Source organism: Tachyglossus aculeatus, chromosome 8, assembly GCF_015852505.1.
Source record: "Tachyglossus aculeatus isolate mTacAcu1 chromosome 8, mTacAcu1.pri, whole genome shotgun sequence".
Lineage (NCBI taxonomy): Eukaryota > Metazoa > Chordata > Mammalia > Monotremata > Tachyglossidae > Tachyglossus > Tachyglossus aculeatus.
In genome coordinates this window covers 31,447,003-31,465,438 of record NC_052073.1, presented here as the reverse complement: position 1 = coordinate 31,465,438, position 18,436 = coordinate 31,447,003, and the positions used below count along the sequence as shown (strand labels likewise).

Sequence of the window (18,436 nt, the reverse complement as noted above, 5' to 3'; positions counted from 1 at the left end):
CCTGTCTTTCCCATCACTGTAGAAACCACTATCCTCCCTAACTCACAAGTCAGTAACCTCTCATTCAACCGCATATTCAATCTGTCACCAAAACCTTCACAACATTGCTAAAATCCTCCTTTTCCTCTCCATCCGAACTGTTACCACTTTAGCTCAAGGACTTATTCTACCCTGCTTTGACTATCGCACCTGCTTCCTCGCTGACCTCCCAGCCTCCTGAATCTCCCCACTCTAGTCCATACTTCACTCTGCTGACCGGATCATTTATCAACAAAAACATTCAGTCCATGTATCCCCATTCATCAAGAACCTCCAATAGCTGCCCATCCACCTCCACATCAAACAGAAACTCCTTACCACTGGCTTTAAAGCACTCAATCGTCTCTCCCCTTCCTACCTCACTTCATTTATCTCCTACTATAATCCAGCCTGCAAACCCCACTCCTATAGAACTAGCTTTCTCACTGTGCCCCCGATCTTGTCTATTTTGCTGCCGAACACTTTCCCACATTCTCTCCCTGGTCTGGAACTCCTGCTCCCTCCATGTATGCCAGACCATGACTCTCTTCCGCTTTAAAGCATTATTAAGGTCATATCTCCTCCAAGAGGCCTTCCCCAATTAAGTCCTTTTTTCCCCACCTCACTTTCCCTTCTGAATCTTCTATGCACTTGGATCTGTGACCTTGGGACATTTGATATTCACCCCAACCCAAAGCATTTATGTACAAACCTTTAAATTATATGTTATAAATTATTTATTCATATTAACGTCTGTCTTCCCCTCTAGATTGTAAGCTCATTATGGACAGGGAATGTGTCAGCTAATTCTGCTGTATTGCATCAATCAATCATATTTATTGAGCACTTACTCTGTGCAACTCCTCGTTAATATAGTGGTAAGTATCCCTGCCTGTCACGTGGGAGACCGGGGTTCGATTCCCTGACGGGGAGGCCGTGAGTATTCTTCCCCCAGACCCTACCTCCATCCCCGCCCCACAGCACCTGTATATATGTTTGTACAGATTTATTACTCTATTTATTTTACTTATACTTATTTACTATTCTATTTATTTTGTTAATGATGTGCATCTAGCTATAATTCTATTTGTTCTGATGATTTTGACACCTGTCTACATGTTTTGTTTTGTTGTCCGTCTCCCCCTTCTAGACCTTAAGTCCATTGTTGGGTAGGGACCATCTCTATAGGTTGCCGACTTGTACTTTCCAAGTGCTTAGTACAATGCTCTGCACACAGTAAGTGCTCAATAAATACGATTGAATGAATGAATGAATCAATCAATCAATCATATTTATTGAGCACTTAACTCTGTGCACAGCACTGTACTAAGCACTTGGGAGAGCACAATATACTAATATAACAGACACATTCCCTGCCCACAGAGAGCTAACAATTTAGAGGGTGAGACAGACATTAATATAAATAAATAAATTACAAATATGTATGTAAGTGCTGTGGACCTGGGAGGGGGAACTTGTTGCCAACTTGTACTTCCCAAGCGCTTAGTACACTGCTCTGCACACAGTAAGCACTCAATAAATACGATTGAATGAATGAATGAATAAAGGGAGCAACTCAGGGTGACTCAGAATGGAGTGAAAGAAAAGGGGAAGAGGGCTCAGTCAGGGAAGGCCTCTTGTAGAAGATGTGCCTTCAATAAGACTTTGAAGAAGGGGGGAGAGTAATTGTCTGCTGGATATGAAGAAGGAGGGAGTTTCAGGCCAGAGGCAGGACACAGATGAGAGATCAGGGGTGAGATAGATGATATTGAGGTATAGAGAGTAGGTTGGCTTTAAGAGGAGTGATGTTTGCGGGCTGGGTTGTAGAAAGAGGGTAGCAAGGAGAGGTAAGAGGGAGTAAGGTGATTAAGGGCTTTAAAGCCGATGGTAAGGAGTTTCTATTGGACACGGAGGTAGATGGCAACCACTGCAGGTTCTTGAGGAGTGGGGAAACATGGTCTTGCACATTTTTGTAGAAAAATGATCTGGGCAGCAGAGTGAAATATGGACTGGAGTGGGGAGAGAAGCAGCATGGCACAGTGGATAGAGCATGGGTTTAGCAATCAGAAGGTCATGGGTTTTGATTCTGTTTCTATCACTTGGCTGCCGTGTGACCTTGGGCAAGCCACTTTCACTTCTCTGGGATTCAGTTCCCTCATCTATAAAATGGAGATTGAGACTGTGAGCCCAACAGGGACAGTCCCTGGGACAGGGACTGTGCCCAGCCCAATTTGCTTGCATCCACCCCAGCTCTTAGTACAGTTCCTGGCACATAGTAAGCGCTAAAGAAATACCTCATTATCATTACTAGAGGGGGAGAACAGACAGGAAATACCTTGAGATAAGGCCAGGAAGGATGAGAGAGTGGATGTGGCAGGGGAGGGATTTGGGGAATTCACACCTGAAAGTTTCACTTTTGACTACAGAGTAATTGGCCAAGTCCTCAGGAGCAAGAGAGGATGAAAGAGAAAGTATTGGAGGGTTCAGGAAGAGGTTGAAGGTCTAGAATAATTGCCGGGAGCCATGGATTGGGGAGTCAATGAGGGAAGCGAAGTAATGTTGCTAAGCAGAGGTGAGTGCTAGAGCACGGGCTTGGGAGTCAAAGGACGTGGCTTCTAATCCTGGCACTGCCACTTGTCTGCTGCTTGGGCAAGTCACTTCACTTCTCTGTGCCTCAGTTACCACATCTGTAAAATGGGGATTAAGACTGTGAGCCCCAAGTGGGACAATCTGATTACCTTGTATCTACCCCAGAGCTTAGAACAGTGCTTGGCACATACTAAGCACTTAACAAATACCATGATTATTATTATTACTAAGATTAACAGCAAGGAAAGAGGCATTTGAGGTGGCCAAAGTTGGCCTGCTGCCCAGATTCCTGCCAATAGTGTTCTCCGGCACAGACACAGGAGTCAATGAAGTGAACGGTGGAGGTACTCCAGGGCTAGCGTCTGGTAAGGCATGACTGACCACGGGGCAGGGGGTGAGGGAATTGGACAGAGTGGAGTAGAGGGTGAGGATTTATGCATCAAGAGAGGGGAGGTTGGGTTGGGGTCTGGACTGTAAGCTCGTTGTGGGGAGGGAATGTGACTCTCAATTCCTCTGAATTGTACTCTTCCAAGTGCTTAGTACAGTGCTCTGCACACCATAAGCACTCAATAAATATCACTGATCGATGGGGGTCCTAGTGGGACATGAGCAGCAGCATGGCTCAGTGGAAAGAGCACGGGCTTTGGAGTCAGAGATCATGGGTTCAAATCCTGGCTCCGCCACTTGTGATCAAGGTGATCAAGTTGTCCCACGGGGGGCCACAGTCTTAATCCCCATTTTACAGATGAGGGAATTGAGGCACAGAGAAGTTAAGTGACTTGACCAAAGTCACACAGCTGACAAGCGGTGGAGCAGGGATTTGAACCCATGACCTCTGACTCCCAAAGCAGTGCTCTTTCCACTGAGCCACGCTGCTTCTCAGAAAACTGTTCTAAGCGCTGGGGAGGTTACAAGGTGATCAAGTTGTCCCACGGGGGGCCTACAGTCTTAATCCCCATTTTACAGATGAGGGAACTGAGGCACAGAGAAGTTAAGTAACTTGACCAAAGTCACACAGCTGACAAGCGGCGGAGCAGGGATTTGAACCCATGACCTCTGACTCCAAAGCCCGGGCTCTTTCCACTGAGCCACACTGCTTCTCATGTGGGCCTCAAGGACTGCCAAACCAGGAGGAAAAGAGGATCAATGAAAGTCATTTCCAACTCCAGCTGGGTATTACCCTAAAATATCCCTTCTAGGATCATTATTGTCTTCTATTAATCTTTCTGGTTTGCTTTCCCAAACCAGGCAGGTCAGGAAGACCATTACTTCAGCCATGCACAGCCTCTTCATTCACTAATGTTTCATAAATGCGTTAGCAAAACATGAATCTCCTATCATTTATAAATATGCCACATCATTTAGTCAAACATTTTTGGCATGTTTATCTTCTCCTGCCTTCTTTCCCTCTTTGTGTAGACAAAGGATGAGGTCTGTATTTCTCGAAACCAGTTTCAGGGGCTTCGGTCCTCAGTGTTTCCGGAGGGTAAGAGTCAAAAACCTGGAAAACTGGACCATTAAAAGCAATTTGTGGAGCAGTTTTTCCCCTGAGCTTTCCTGACACTCAGTCTCCTTATCGCTGGCTGGTCACTTTACACTGTTTGATGGGGGAACTTTCAACTTTTAAAGGGAGAAGCTACATAAACTTTAACGCTCAAATAAATACAGACAGTTCTGCTCAAACATAGTTGTGTACCTCAAGTGCTTTAGGTTATGGGAAAACTTCAACAGAGCAACCACTAATTCGATTGGAATTAATAGGGAGGAGATGGTTCAAAGATGCCACAATGACTTACATTTTTCCACAAAAATACCTACATTATTGTTACATCCACCTCTAGCAGAATGCTTTCACGCTTGCCACTCACTGCTGTTTTACTACATTGACGACTGCAAAGTTGCAGAAGCACAAAGAACCAAATGCACTTATATTCATTCAATTGTATTTATTGACTGCTTAGTGCAGAGTACTGTACTAAGCGCTTGGAAAGTACAAATCGGCAACATATAGAGGCGGTCCCTATCCAACAATCCTCTCAACTACTGCATCGACCTCCTTGCTGGCCTCCCTGCCTCCAGCCTCCCCCTCTCCATACTTCACTCTGCTGCCTGGATCATTTTTCTAAAAAAAAAAAAAATCTTTCTGAGCCCATCTCCCCACTCTTCAAGTGCCTCCAGTGGTTACCTGTCCATCTTCGCATCAGGCAGAAGCTCCTCACCACTGGAGTCAAGGCATTCAATCAGCTCTCTCACCCTGGAGAAGCACCGTGGCTTAGCGGATAGAGCGTGCTAATCCTGACTCTGCCACATGTCTGCTGTGTGACTTTGGAAAAGTCGCTTGACTTCTCGGTGCTTCAGTTTCCTCATTTGTAAAATGGGGATGAGTGTGAGCCTCATGTGGGACAACCTGATTACCTTGTATCTACCCCAGCGCTTAGAACAGTGCCTGGTACATAACAAGTACCATAATAATAATAATTATTATTATCTCCTCTCCTATAACAACCCAGCCTGCACACTTTGCTGCTCTAACACCAATCTACTCCCCAGGCCTTAATTCATTCATTCATTCAATCGTATTCATTGAGCACTTACTGTGTGCAGAGCACTGTACTAAGCGCTTGGGAAGTACAAGTCGGCAATATATAGAGACAGTCCCTACCCAACAATGGGCTCACAGTCTAGAAACACCCCAAAGGACATTCACAGGGAGAGGCAACTGCGAAAGAAGAAACAACACAAAGACAGAATTATATGGAGCAAGCACTAAAGGGTCATCATAGGGTGGGATGTGAAAGGTGGGAAAAGACTGATTTGGCCAAGACTGAAAATTTTCCAACCATGTGGAAGGATTAGGAGTTCACTAACATCCAAAAGGCTTTCCCCGAATAACCCCCCATTTCCTCTTCTCTCACTCCTTTCTGCATCACCCTCACACATGGATTTGCACCCTTTATTAACCCATCCCTCAGCTCCAAAGCTCTTACATATAAATAAATCTCACCTCACCTGCCATCAGCCCCTTGCTCTCGCCCTCCCTACTGCCTGGAAATCCCTCCCCCCTAATATTCTCCAGACCAGCACTCCCTCCGCCTTCTAAGCCCAACAGAAATCACATGTCCTCCAGGAAGCCTTCCTGGACTAAACACTCAACTCCCTACTCTTCTTTCCCCAGCTACTTCCTCTCCCTTTCCCAAGTACTTATGTACATATCCTTAAACTTGGTCTATTCCGTTACCTGTAAATTATTTTAATGTGTGTTGCATCCATTAGATTTTAAGTTCCTTAAGGGCAGGGATCATGTTTACCAACTATACTGTACTCTCCCAGGCTTTTAGAATAGTGTTTTGCACAAAGTAAACAGTCAAAAAATACCATTTATTGATTGATTTAAAAAGTGCTGTAGAGTCTAGGCAGCTTCCTGTCTCTCCCAATGCCTAGGCAGCTACCTGTCTCTCCCAATGCCACTCACACATCTGTTTTTTCCTGCACCTAATTCGCTCATGCTAACGTGCTCAGAACAGATGTGCATTGCAGGAAGCACGTTCCCTAATTCTTCAGTCAGGCAATCGTAGTTATTGAGCACTTACCATGTGCACAGCAGTGTACTAAGCATTTGGGAGAGTATGGTATAACAATAAACAGACACATTCCCTGCCCACAGTGAGCTTACAGTCTGGAGAGGAAGAGTGATCTATCCAAATCACATAAATGAAATCATACCTCACAACAGTACTAACTGCACAAAAACAGTAATCACTCGGAAAATGCTTAAGTACAACCTCCACAGTAATTCTCAAAGAACACCTTACTGTGGTTCATCTGCAGTCAAAGCATTTTAGATCTCTCCCCTCCTCTCCTCCTCAATCCCCTTACTATCTGTCCTGAATTGACTAGCTTCTTAGACGGGTTCCCCATTTGGTGGCTTGGCTCGCTCCTGCCCAATATTCTGTGCCCGTGAGGCCTGGGAAAGAAGAGCATCAGTCAGTCAATCAGTCACATTTATTGGGCACTTACCATGTGCAGAGCACTGTTCTTAATGCTTGGGAGAGTAAAATATAACAATAGACAGGCACATTCCCTGCCCAGGGAGAGTTTACAGTCTATAGGGGGAGACGATTGACTGACTGACAGACGTTAATAGAAATAAATTACAGATAGGTTCATAAGTGCTGTCAGGAAAGGGAGCCAATGAGGGAGGCAACTGGTTGGGAATTGAGGAGGGGAGAGGGGGAGAGGCAGGCCAGATCCTTTTCCCACTCTTTCCCTCCCTCCACCACCACCTTCTTGCTCCTCTTCTTTGACTACTTCAGATCATCATCATCATCATCAATCGTATTCATTGAGTGCTTACTATGTGCAGAACACTGTACTAAGCGCTTGGGAAGTACAAATTGGCAACATATAGAGACAGTCCCTACGCAACAGTGGGCTCACAGTCTAAAAGGGGGAGACAGAGAACAAAACCAAACATACTAACAAAATAAAATAAATAGAATAGATATGTACAAGTAAAATAAATAAATAGAGTAATAAATATGTACAAACATATATACATATATACAGGTGCTGTGGGGAAGGGAAGGAGGTAAGATGGGGGGGATGGAGAGGGGGACGAGGGGGAGAGGAAGGAAGGGGCTCAGTCTGGGAAGGACTCCTGGAGGAGGTGAGCTCTCAGCAAGGCCTTGAAGGGAGGAAGAGAGCTAGCTTGGCGGATGGGCAGAGGGAGGGCATTCCAGGCCCGGGGGATGACGTGGGCCAGGGGTCGATGGCGGGACAGGCGAGAACGAGGTACGGTGAGGAGATTAGCGATGGAGGAGCGGAAGGTGCGGGCTGGGCTGTAGAAGGAGAGAAGGGAGGTGAGGTAGTGGGGGCGAGGTGATGGAGAGCCTTGAAGCCCAGGGTGAGGAGTTTCTGCCTGATGCGCAGATTGATTGATTCAGATGCCAAGTAGCTGCTGCTGAGCTTGCTGTGCTGCCACGGCTTTGCTTTAAGATCAACAATGGTGATGGCTCGGCGTCAGCCAGAGAGCAAACCAGTCTCCAGCGGCAGGAAAACAGCAGCAGGGCCAGCAGCCACTGAGAGACCCTCCCTCTTCTGGCTGTTTGCAGGCTACAGTGACAGCATCGGAGATGCAGTTCTCAGACCTCTTCCTCCCACTCTGCTTCAGTCCCCTGGGCACAGTTCCCTTGGAACAATAGCTACGTACACAATGGGAGTGAGGGAGTGTATGAAAATACAGACGGAAGAGCCAGAGATTCAGATTTCAACAAAAGGGATGAGTTTCCCACTTTGTTATCAAACAGAAACTCCTTACCACGGGTTTAATTCATGCAGTCGATCAGCTCTCTTCCAGCGACTTTAACTTGCTGATTTCCTCATTCAACCCAGAACTCACACTTCACTCCTCTAATGCCACCCTACTCAGAGTACCTTGATCTCATCTATCTGTACCAACTGACCCTTGCCCATATCGTCTCTCTGGCGTGGAATGCTCTCCCCCTTCATGTACGACAGACCATCACCCTCCCCGGCAGCATGGCCTTAACATCACATCTTCTCCAAGAAGCCTTCCCCAGCTAAGCACTTGTTTCCCCTTCTGACTCACCCTACTGCATCGACTCTGCAGTTGGATCTGTACCCTTCAAGCACCTGATATTCACCCAGCCCTCAGCCCCACAGCACTTTCTGTACATACCCGTAATTTATTTTCATGTGTACCTCCCCCTTCTAGACTGTAAGCTCCTTGTGGGCAGGGACTGTGTCTACCAACTCTGCTGCACTGTACTTTTCCAGGCCCATATATCATCATCATCAATCGTATTTATTGAGCACTTACTGTGTGCAGAGCACTGTACTAAGCGCTTGGGAAGTACAAGTTGGCAACATATAGAGACAGTCCTTACCCAACAGTGGGCTCACGGTCTAAAAGTATAGTATAGTATTCTGCACACAGTAAGTGCTCAATATATACTAGTGTTTGATTGTTAAACTGTAAGATACCTGCAGAGGATGCAAAAGTCTTCCCAAAAATAAGGTTTCAGTTTGAAAACGCAGTGGAACAGGTGACTACTTACCCACAGGCAATGGCACATCCAGATGGGGCATATGCACAGGCCATCACCCAGGTGCAGGGCATCGTGACTGCGTGTTCCTGAAACATACATGCAGCGAACATGCTCAGGGCCACTCGAAAGGTGGCACACCAGTGGTACAGCAGTGTCAGTGGCAAATGGCTTGATTTTGGTCTGTAAATCCTCTTTACCACTGGCTTTAAAGCACTCATCACCTTGTCCCCTCCTATGTTACTTTGCTGATTTCTTACTACAACCCAGCACGTTCACTTTGCCCCTGTAATGTCAACCTACTCACTGTATCCCGATCTTGTCTGTCTTGCCACTGACCCCTCGCCCACGTCCTGCCTCTGGCTTGGAGTTCCTTCCCCCTTCAGAGGATCATGCTTTCCACCTTCATAGCTTTATTAAAATCACACCGCCACTGAGAAGCTTACCCTGACTAGAAACTCCTTTCCCCACTCCGTCTCCCTTCTGTGTCATCCTTGCACCGGCGCTTAGAACAGTGCTTTGCACATAGTAAGCGCTTAATAAATGCCATTATTATCCACCCACCATCAGCTCCGCAGCACTTGTGAACGTACTCGTAATCTATTTTAAGTCTGCCACCCTCCCTGGACTGTGAGCTCCTTGTGGGTGGGGAATGTGTCTACCAATTCTATCCCAAACCCTTAGTACAGCGCTCTACACACAATAAGCTACCTACTTTCTACTCCTGGCTCCTCCACTTGTCTGCTGTGTGACCTTGGGCAAGTCACTTAACCTCTCTGTGCCTCAGTTACCTCATCTGTAAGATGGAGAGCCCCACATAGGACATGGACTGTGTCCAACCTGATTACTTCGTATCTATCCCAGCAGATAAAACTGTGCCTGGCACAGAGTAAAAGCATAACAAATACCATAAAAAAGCGCTCAATAAATGCCATTTATTAATTAATTACTGGTAATTTTTGCCTCCACCTCTTTCAGAGAGACAATTATACTTTTGATCAGTGTGTATACACAGATGCATATAGCCCCATTTGATTGTGAGCCCCTTAAGGGCAGGGATCTTCCCAAATCCACTCTAATCATCCATGAGTTTAGCACAGTGCTCATCATAGAGAAGCTGCTCCATAAATACTATTATTTCATTGGTCAAGCATTAGCTGAAATTTACAAAGGAAATCAATCAATCATATTTATTGAGCGCATACTGTGAGCAGACCACTGTACTAAGTGCTTGAGAGAGTATAACAGTTAGTAGACATTATTATTATGATTATGGTATTTGTTAAGTGCTTACTATGTGCCAGGCACTGTACTAAGTGCTGGGGTGGATATAAGCAAATTGGGTTGGACACAGTTCCTGTCCCACATGGAGCTCACAGTTTAAATCCCCATTTTACAGATGAGGTAACTGAGGCACAGAGAAGTAAAGGGACTTGTTTAAGGTCACACGGCAGACAAGTGGCAGAGCTAGGATTAGAACTCATGACCTTTTGATTCCTAGGCCCTGTTCTATCCACTACATCACGCACAATCTAGAGGGAAAGGCAGCTGGTTTTCCCTTTAACCCTCAACTCGCTCACTGCACTTTTATCTGTATCAGAAACAGAACACTCTTGACTGTGAGCCTCCTCTGTCCAACCTCGTTTCCTTGTATCTGCCCCAACGCTTGGCACCTAATAAACTCTTTAACAAATCCTCATCAAGATTGCCCCGGTGTCTTTCCTCATAGCTCCAAGACAGACAGGGCAACAACTGTCTCTCACCTTGTTAGTCGTGAAGGAGTCCCACACAATCACCTTCCCATCCTAGCGGAAAAAAAAGAACATCAGGGAATCCAACAAAGACCATACGGACAATTCGTATAAGGACAGGGTGAAGTGGAGAACTGCAGTCATTATCCTCAATACTTGTTCCCTCTCCCTCCAAGACTAGAAGCCCATGTCGGGTAGGGCCTGTCTCTGACCTGATTATCTTGTATTTACCCCAGTGTTTAGTACAGAGCTTGGCACATAATGCCAAGCTTAAATGCCACAATTATTATTATTATTTCTAAGTAGTTTTGGTCCAGAACCCTGTTAGTGTGGGAAAAGGAAGGGGTCCAGGACGCTAAATAAAATGCTCACCTTTTCACTTCACCTGGCTGTGCAGAAGCCGACAGAAAGTGGGCCTGTAGCCTCTAGCAGTCCTTCAGCCGGGGCCTGATAAAGGTCTGGCAGATCCCTAGGGGATTCCCAAATCCACCAGACCACAGCTCTCCCCATCATCAAAGTCCTCTGAAAAGCCACCTCCACTGGGAGACCTTCCCCAATGAAGCCCTCCTCCTCTATTCCATCATCTCATCTCTCCCCGACTTCCATCCTGCCACTCCCTTGGCACTTGTGTAGACTGTTTTTTCCACTGTTTTTTCTTTTCCCACTTTTTGTTGTTACTGCTTTTGTCTATGGCTTTCCTCCTGTTCCCACTGTACACATACAATTGGTGTCTGCCTGGCTCGTCCAATCATTCATTCAGTCGTATTTATTGAGCGCTTACTGGGTGCAGAGCACTGTACTAAGCGCTTGGAAAGTACAATACAGCTATAAAGAGGGACAATCCCTGCACACAACAGGCTCACGGTCTAGGGGGGAAGACAGACATCAATACAAGCAAACAGGCATCAATATAAATAGAATTATATCTATATATAAGTGCTGTGGGGTGGGGAGCGGGGGAGAGCAAAGGGAGTGAGTCACAGTTAGATGGTGAGATCCTCAAGGGCAGAGATAATTGTTACTCTTACTTGATGCTCCCAAGCATCTAATACCGTGCTCTTCATCCAGGAGGTGCTCAGTAAATACTGCTGATAAATGAATGGATTTCCTAGACCAAAGTAACTTTTCAATATTATCTTCCCTGACATGTGACCTTGGTACAATCATGCTCCACTTCCCAGGGATGCTCCAGGGTCTAGGACGACACCTCAGAGGTGTTGGCTTTTAGCGTTCCTTGTTTCTCAAGCACATCGGGAATGTTGAGGCCTCCCTCAGCCATGCTTGGGACGAGTATTCTTTTTTTTTACCTGGGAAGAGCTCACAATTCTCCTCTTATCCTTGCACCAGTCCATGCACAGAACTTTGTTGCCGTGGCCTTTGAGCGTCCTTCTCGTCTTCATCACGAACTGGCCCAGAGCTTCCACTCTCTCAGCCACCTGATGAACTGCAAGGAATCAAGTCAAACAGCTGCCTTACCTAGTACCATTCAGCCAGGAAGCCACATTAGAATTTCACAAATTATTGAAAATAACGAGTGTCCAGGGTGCAGGCCAATGAAAGGAGGCGACCATTTGTTTATCTTGCCGAAATGACTTCGGGGAAACATGTCACCCCGACTCTTCTTCCCCTCTGTGGAGTGCTGCACAGAGATCACCCCGTTGAAGAAACTCGGTCTAATGGACAGATCAAGGGCCTAGGAATGGGGGAACTTGGGGTTCTAACCCTAGCTCTAACACTTGACCTTGGGGGAGTCATTTAACTTCTCTGAACCTCAATTTCCTCATCTGTAAAATGGGAATCAAAAGCCTGTTCTCTCTCCTAATTGATAGTAATTATGGTATTCGTTTAGCACTTGCTATGTGTCAGGCACTTTCCTAAGCACTGTTGAAACTGAGTCCCGTGTGGGACAGGGACTGTGTCCAACTTGATGATCTTGTGTCTACCCTAGTGCTTAAAACAGTGCTTGGCACACAGTAAAAACTTAACAAATATCACATTTATTATAATCGAAAGATTGGGGAGATGTCTCTCCCCCATCACATAGAGACTGTTGGGCTCTAATTCAGCCCCCAGCTTACGGGACTGCTTCTGCTCCTGGCACGAGAAAGGGCCAGAGAGGTGAGGGAAAAGGGAGCAGCTCAATCAATCATTCCCTCAGTCATATTTATTGAGCTCGTACTTTGTGCACGGCACTGCAAGCACTTGGAAGAGTACAATAAGACAGAGTTGGTAAACACGTTTCCTGCCCACGATGAGCATCCAGTTTAGAGGGGATGCTGCAGCTGCCTGCAGCTCTGACAGCTTAGTCAAAGTACTCCCTGATGAGAGCTTTCTCCCCTTTTAACTCTGCCAAACCACCTTCCCTGTTCTAAGTCCTAAAAAGCCTCCAGAAGCAGGTGGAGTCCTGCTGAATACTCGTACTCCCCCATCAAGTGCTCCTAGTAGCACTCAAGTATCTATTTGTCAATGCATTTATCCACTTGGGGATTATTTCTATCACTTTTCTCCCTCATTTATTCATTGATTTAGGCCTGCTGGAGCCCCATGAGGGCCCTATCTATGCATCTGTTAGTATTTTGGGAAATTGGCTTTCTCTAGTAATTTTGCACAGAGAGACAGGAAAGGCCTTTTCCATACATTTCCTCATCCGACTGGGGCAGCAGAAATGTCAGACCTGGGGTGAGTTGAGAGAGAATTTGGCCTTCAAAGAGGAAAATATACTAAGAAGAAATACTGGAGCCTTATTAGAATGTAAGGTCCATGGGGCCACGTATTAGATAATCCCCCTACACATCATTCAGTTCTTTGCACATGCAGGATTCAGTCCCAGTTTCCTCCAGGCTTTAATGCTCAGCCTTCACGGAGAAAGTCTTTTCCTCAGCCACTGCCCACCTGGAAGCAACTCCAAAGATTTTCCAAGGTCGCTGGGTATGAGCCATGTGGCACTGGAGAATCTAGGGTGGGGAGAATTATCATTGCCCTTCGGAATCTGAAGGAGAGAATCGAGAGCTCTGGACTCAGAACTTTATGTCAGAACAGAGGGAGAGAGGGATGCGAGCGCAAACTTCTCCGCCCCCCCACCCCAATCTCCACATCCCCGCACTAGCGTCATGAATGGATTAAAACGCTGCAGGCGCACCAAAGGAGGTTGTCCAAGATACCTAAGCGGTTAACAGAGAAAATCCAAACATCAACAATTCTGAGCCCAAGATTATTTAGTACGAAGACCATAGGAAAAATGGAATCCTTGAAAATTTTGCAGGCTGCCGGCTTGTCACTTGGCAAACTGCCTTCTTTGGCCTCCTCCAATGTCCCCAAGTAACCTCTTGCATCATTGTCCCACTGTGTTTGCACCTTGAAAGCATATTTTTTTTTTAATCCCAAAGGAGCCAACTCACTTGCCCGCATCCGGGCCAGGGTGTTCGGCGTTTTATTTTCAAGCTTTTCAGAGACCAGATCTGGTCATCTGCATCCTTAAAGGGACACTCTTCCTTCCTCTCTTCCTGTTCGCAGGCACAGAGAGTGGGAAAACTCTGACCGCAGGCCATGAATGTTTGCAGGTGCCTCAGGGAAGAGGGATATCAGCTCTGCAAACTCCCCATGACCAGCACTGTTTCACTCAACTTCAGGAGTTTGGGAAGAGATGTCTAGCTCCTAAAAAAGATTCTGTCTCATGCAACCAAAATTGAGACTCTACCTCTTTGACCATTTCTCACCCAGTAGTTCTTCTCCTTAGTATACTTTCCCCTTCTGGGGCCAAAGTCTCTCAGCTCAGCCTAAGTCTGACATTCCAGCTGCCCCATTTGGATGCGGAAATGTTTGGAAAAAACCTTTCCTGGCCTTCTGTGCAAAATTACTGGAGAAGGGAAATTTCCCAAAATACTGGCACCCAGGTAGCTGGCCCTAATGGGGTTTGGCTACTGCACGCTGGGCATGCCCCATTTTGTCTGGCTGAGTTTTTTCCCCCCTCCCTGATGATCTGAGCTAGTGATGCTTGGATATCTGGTTGTTCAGATAGCCGAGGTTTAGCTAATGGGCTTTTTACTGTCCTGGATACCTAAGAGCTTGGCTATGAGGCAGAGAAATCAGGCCCATCTCCTAATGTATTATCTCTCCAACACTTCCCTTTCATAAAGCGCTGAGCACACACTGTGCCAGATGCCAGAATAATGCTTCTGATGTCAGATGTTGCCCTACTGAGGGAGGCTTGGCATTTGTTGCCTTAAAAATCCACCCAACATTCAGAGTGGGGTCTGGAACATTTTGCTCTCAGGTTAAGCACACTGGCATTAGATTTCTTTAAGCTGAGAGTACTGGGAGTGAAGTAAACCTCAGGAAAAGCCTAAGAAGAGACAACCCTTGTTTTAAGGTGCTGGTTTTTACCAACACCAGGCCTGATATGCTGGCAGAGGGAGAGAATCAAGTTGTAAATTTTTGAGTATGCATGTATGCCGCCATATGTGTGCATGTGGCCAGGTTGGGTGAACCTGTCCCAAACAACACCTGCCAGGCATCCCTACTACGGAACCCAGACTTGTGAGGAAAAATAAGGAATACCCCCACTCCCACATCGTCAGGCAGGGACGTGCCCCACATCTCGGACCCATTCTTCAGAAACACCATTTCCCTTCACCTGCTCATTCCTCTGCGGGTAGAACCCTGCTCAGTTTGTTTCAAGTTGTCACATAATTCAAATCATCCCACGATGCTTCTCCAAGTTCATTTGGCCCCTGAGCTTCTTGGGTGAACCTCTGAAAGCCATAACAGATCCAGGAAGACAAAGAGAAGGTTCCCCAAACTTTTGCACACAGTAAGCACTCAATAAATACAATTGATTGATTGATTGATTGGGAAGTGGTGGTGGGGAGAGGGCAGAATACTCTGTTCCATGGGAGAATAGATCAGGAGGGGGAGGAGAAAGAGACAGATTTATCCAGCATGGGGCAGAAATGACTTATTTAGCCCTAATGGGAGATTCCTGGGATTGAATGATAGTAATAATAATTATTAGTATGGTACCTGCCAAGCACTTACTAAGTGCTGGGATAGACACATGTTAATCAGGTTGGACACAGTCCCTGTTCCACATTGGGCTCACACTCTTAATCCCCTTTTTTGTACAGATGAGGTAATTGAGGCACAGAGAAGTTAAATGATTATCCCAAGGCCACACAACAGACAAATGGTGGGGCCTGGATCAGAACCCATGACCTTCTCACTCTCATGCCCGCGTTCTATCCACTAGGCCATGACCTTCCATCACCTCAAAGGATGGGACATGGCACCATCCAGGACTTAAAAACAGAAACAAAAAACTGAAGCTAGTCTCTGGAGGCTCCATCTTCTCTGCTGATGGACTGAAGGGAGGAGGGGAGGAGGGAATAGTGGAGCAGAGAGGCAGAGAATAAACAAATGTTCCAGTCGAAGTTATCTGTGTTCCTTCCCATTATCCTTGGATGCCAATTCAGGTCAGGGAAAAGGATGCCAGTTTCCTGGAGTTTCTCCAGTTTACAGCTTCTGCAGGGCTGGGGTAGGGGGTGGGGTTCTCGGCCAGCTGCAGGGGTTTGTAGCCCGGACTGGCCACTGCGGATTCCTTAGTCCCAACACCCTGGGAGGGAAAAGTGGGTCTTGAAGCGTGGGGATGTTGGCCGGAGGCGGAGGGGCTTTTCTCTGCCCATCCTGGGGCCCTGGGTGCCTGACAGCCCCAGCGAGGCTAGTGACCCAGGCAGAGTGATTATAATAATAACAATAATAATGATATTTGTTAAGCACTTACTATGTGCCAAGCACCATTCTAAGCACTGGGCACTAAGTGCTGGAGCCCAGGGGGTGGCTGGGCAGGCTCGCTTGGGCGGGCATCTTATAAGCAGTAAGGACCGTTAGTCCTTGGTCAGGACCTGGAGGGGGACAGGGGGACAGGGGGACAGAGGGACGGGGGGCAGAAGGACAGGAGGACAGAAGGTCAGGGGGACAACGGGACAGGGGGGAAGGGGGACAGGGGAGCAGGGGGATGGGGAGCAGGGGGACAGGGGGACAGGAGGATGAGGGCAGGGGGACGGGGACAGGGGGACAATCAATCAATCAATCAATCAATCAATCGTATTTACTGAGCGCTTACTGTGTGCAGAGCACTGTACTAAGCGCTTGGGAAGTACAAGTTGGCAACATATAGAGACAATCCCTACCCAACAGTGGGCTCACAGTCTAGAAGGGGTAGACAGAGAACAAAACCAAACATATTAACAAAATAGAATAAATAGAATAGATATGTACAAGTAAAATAAATAGAGTAATAAAGATGTACAAACATATATACATATATACAGGTGCTGTGGGGAAGGGGACAGGGAGACAGGGGGAAGGGGGACAGGGAGTACAAACATATATACATATATACAGGTGCTGTGGGGAAGGGGACAGGGAGACAGGGGGAAGGGGGACAGGGAGTAGGGGGACAGAGGAGCAGAGGGACCGAGGGACGGGGTGCAGGGGGACAGGAGGACGGGGGACAGAGGGACGGGGGGACAGGGGGAAGGGGGACAGGGGAACAGAGGGACAGAGGGACAGGAGGACGGGGGAAGGGGGACGGGGGGGCAAGAGGACGGGGGACAGAGGGACAGGGAGACAGAGGGACAGGAGGACAGGGGGACGGGGGACAAGAGGACGGGGGACGGGGAGCAGGGGGACAGGGAGCAGGGGGACAGAGGGGCAGGGGGGCAGGGAGACAGGAGGACAGGGGGACGGGGGACAGGGGGGCAAGAGGACGGGGGACAGAGGGCCAGGGAGACAGAGGGCCAGGGGGAGAGGCCAAGCGGTCCCAGCCCCTTGTCCGGTCCTTCCCTGGCCAGAAGCCCCTTGGGGTCCGGGTCCCCGGGGTCCCCCCCGGTTCCCCCCCGGGGCGGCACTCACGCTCCACGTCGTGCAGCTTGGCCCGCTCCTCCTCCAGCTTGCCCTTCAGGCTGTCGGCCTCGCTCTTCAGCGACGCCAGGGTCTCCCCTTCGTGCAGCCCCTCGGTGGCCATCTGCGCGCCAGGGGGAGAGCAGGGCTGGCCCGGGGGATCGGGGCCGGGGGATGGGGGCGGCTCCTTCCCCGGCTCGGGCCTGGCCTCCTCCTCCTCCTCTCCCTCCTCCTCCTCTCTTCTCCCTCCTCCTCCTCCTCCTCTCTTCTCCCTCCTCCTCCTCCCTTCTCCCTCTTCCTCCTCCTCCTCCTCTCTTCTTCTCCCTCCTCCTCCTCCTCTCTTCTCCCTCCTCCTCCTCCTCCTCTCTTCTCCCTCCTCCTCCTCTCTTCTCCCTCTTCCTCCTCTCTTCTCCTTCCTCCTCCTCCTCCTCCTCCTCCTGGTCCCCCGCCCTCCGCCAGCCCTTGGCGGTGACGACACTTGCGGCGCGGGCAGCCGACGCGGGGACCGCTCCCTCTCCCGCTCTCTGTTTCCCTCTCTCCCTCTCTATCTCTCTCTTCTCCGTGCTGGAGGGAAGATAATAATAATAATAATAATAATAATAATAATAATAATAATAACAACATTTATTAAGCGCTTACTCTGTGCAAAGCACTGTTCTAAGCGCTGGGGAGGTAACCAGGTGATCAGGTTATGTTGCCAACTTGTACTTCCCAAGCGCTTAGTCCAGTGCTCTGCACACAGTAAGCGCTCAATAAATACGATTGAATGAACGAATGAGGTTGTCCCACGGGGGGCTCCCAGTCTTCATCGCCGTTTTACAGAGGAGGTCACTGAGGCCCAGAGAAGTGAAGTGAAGTGTGAAGTGTGGCCCAGAGTCACACAGCTGACAAGCGCCGGGGTAGATACAAGCTATTCAGGTTGTCCCACTTGGTGCTCCCAGTCTTCATCCCCGTTTTACAGATGAGATCACTGAGGCCCAGAGAAGTGAAGTGACTTGCCCAGAGTCACACAGCAGACATGTGGCAGAGCTGGGATTTGAACCCATGACCTCAGACTCCCAAGCCCGGGCTCTTTCCACTGAGCCACGCTGCTTCTCTATGTCACCGGGGTGGGCT

General features: G+C 48.0%; 1 protein-coding gene across 1 annotated transcript in view; it reads right to left on the bottom strand.

Moving 5' to 3' along the window:
- Positions 1–17,488, bottom strand: part of GNB5 (G protein subunit beta 5) — a 35,166-nt gene extending 17,678 nt beyond the window's left edge. The window contains exons 1-4 of the mRNA XM_038750552.1: positions 17,333–17,488; positions 11,731–11,867; positions 10,436–10,477; positions 8,685–8,761 (exon numbers count right to left, since the gene is read on the bottom strand). Of these exons, the coding sequence (XP_038606480.1) occupies positions 8,685–8,761; positions 10,436–10,477; positions 11,731–11,867; positions 17,333–17,444 (368 nt within the window). The 5' untranslated portion in view covers positions 17,445–17,488. The remainder of the gene's footprint in view (positions 1–8,684; positions 8,762–10,435; positions 10,478–11,730; positions 11,868–17,332) is intronic.
- Between the last annotated feature and the right edge of the window lie 948 nt (positions 17,489–18,436).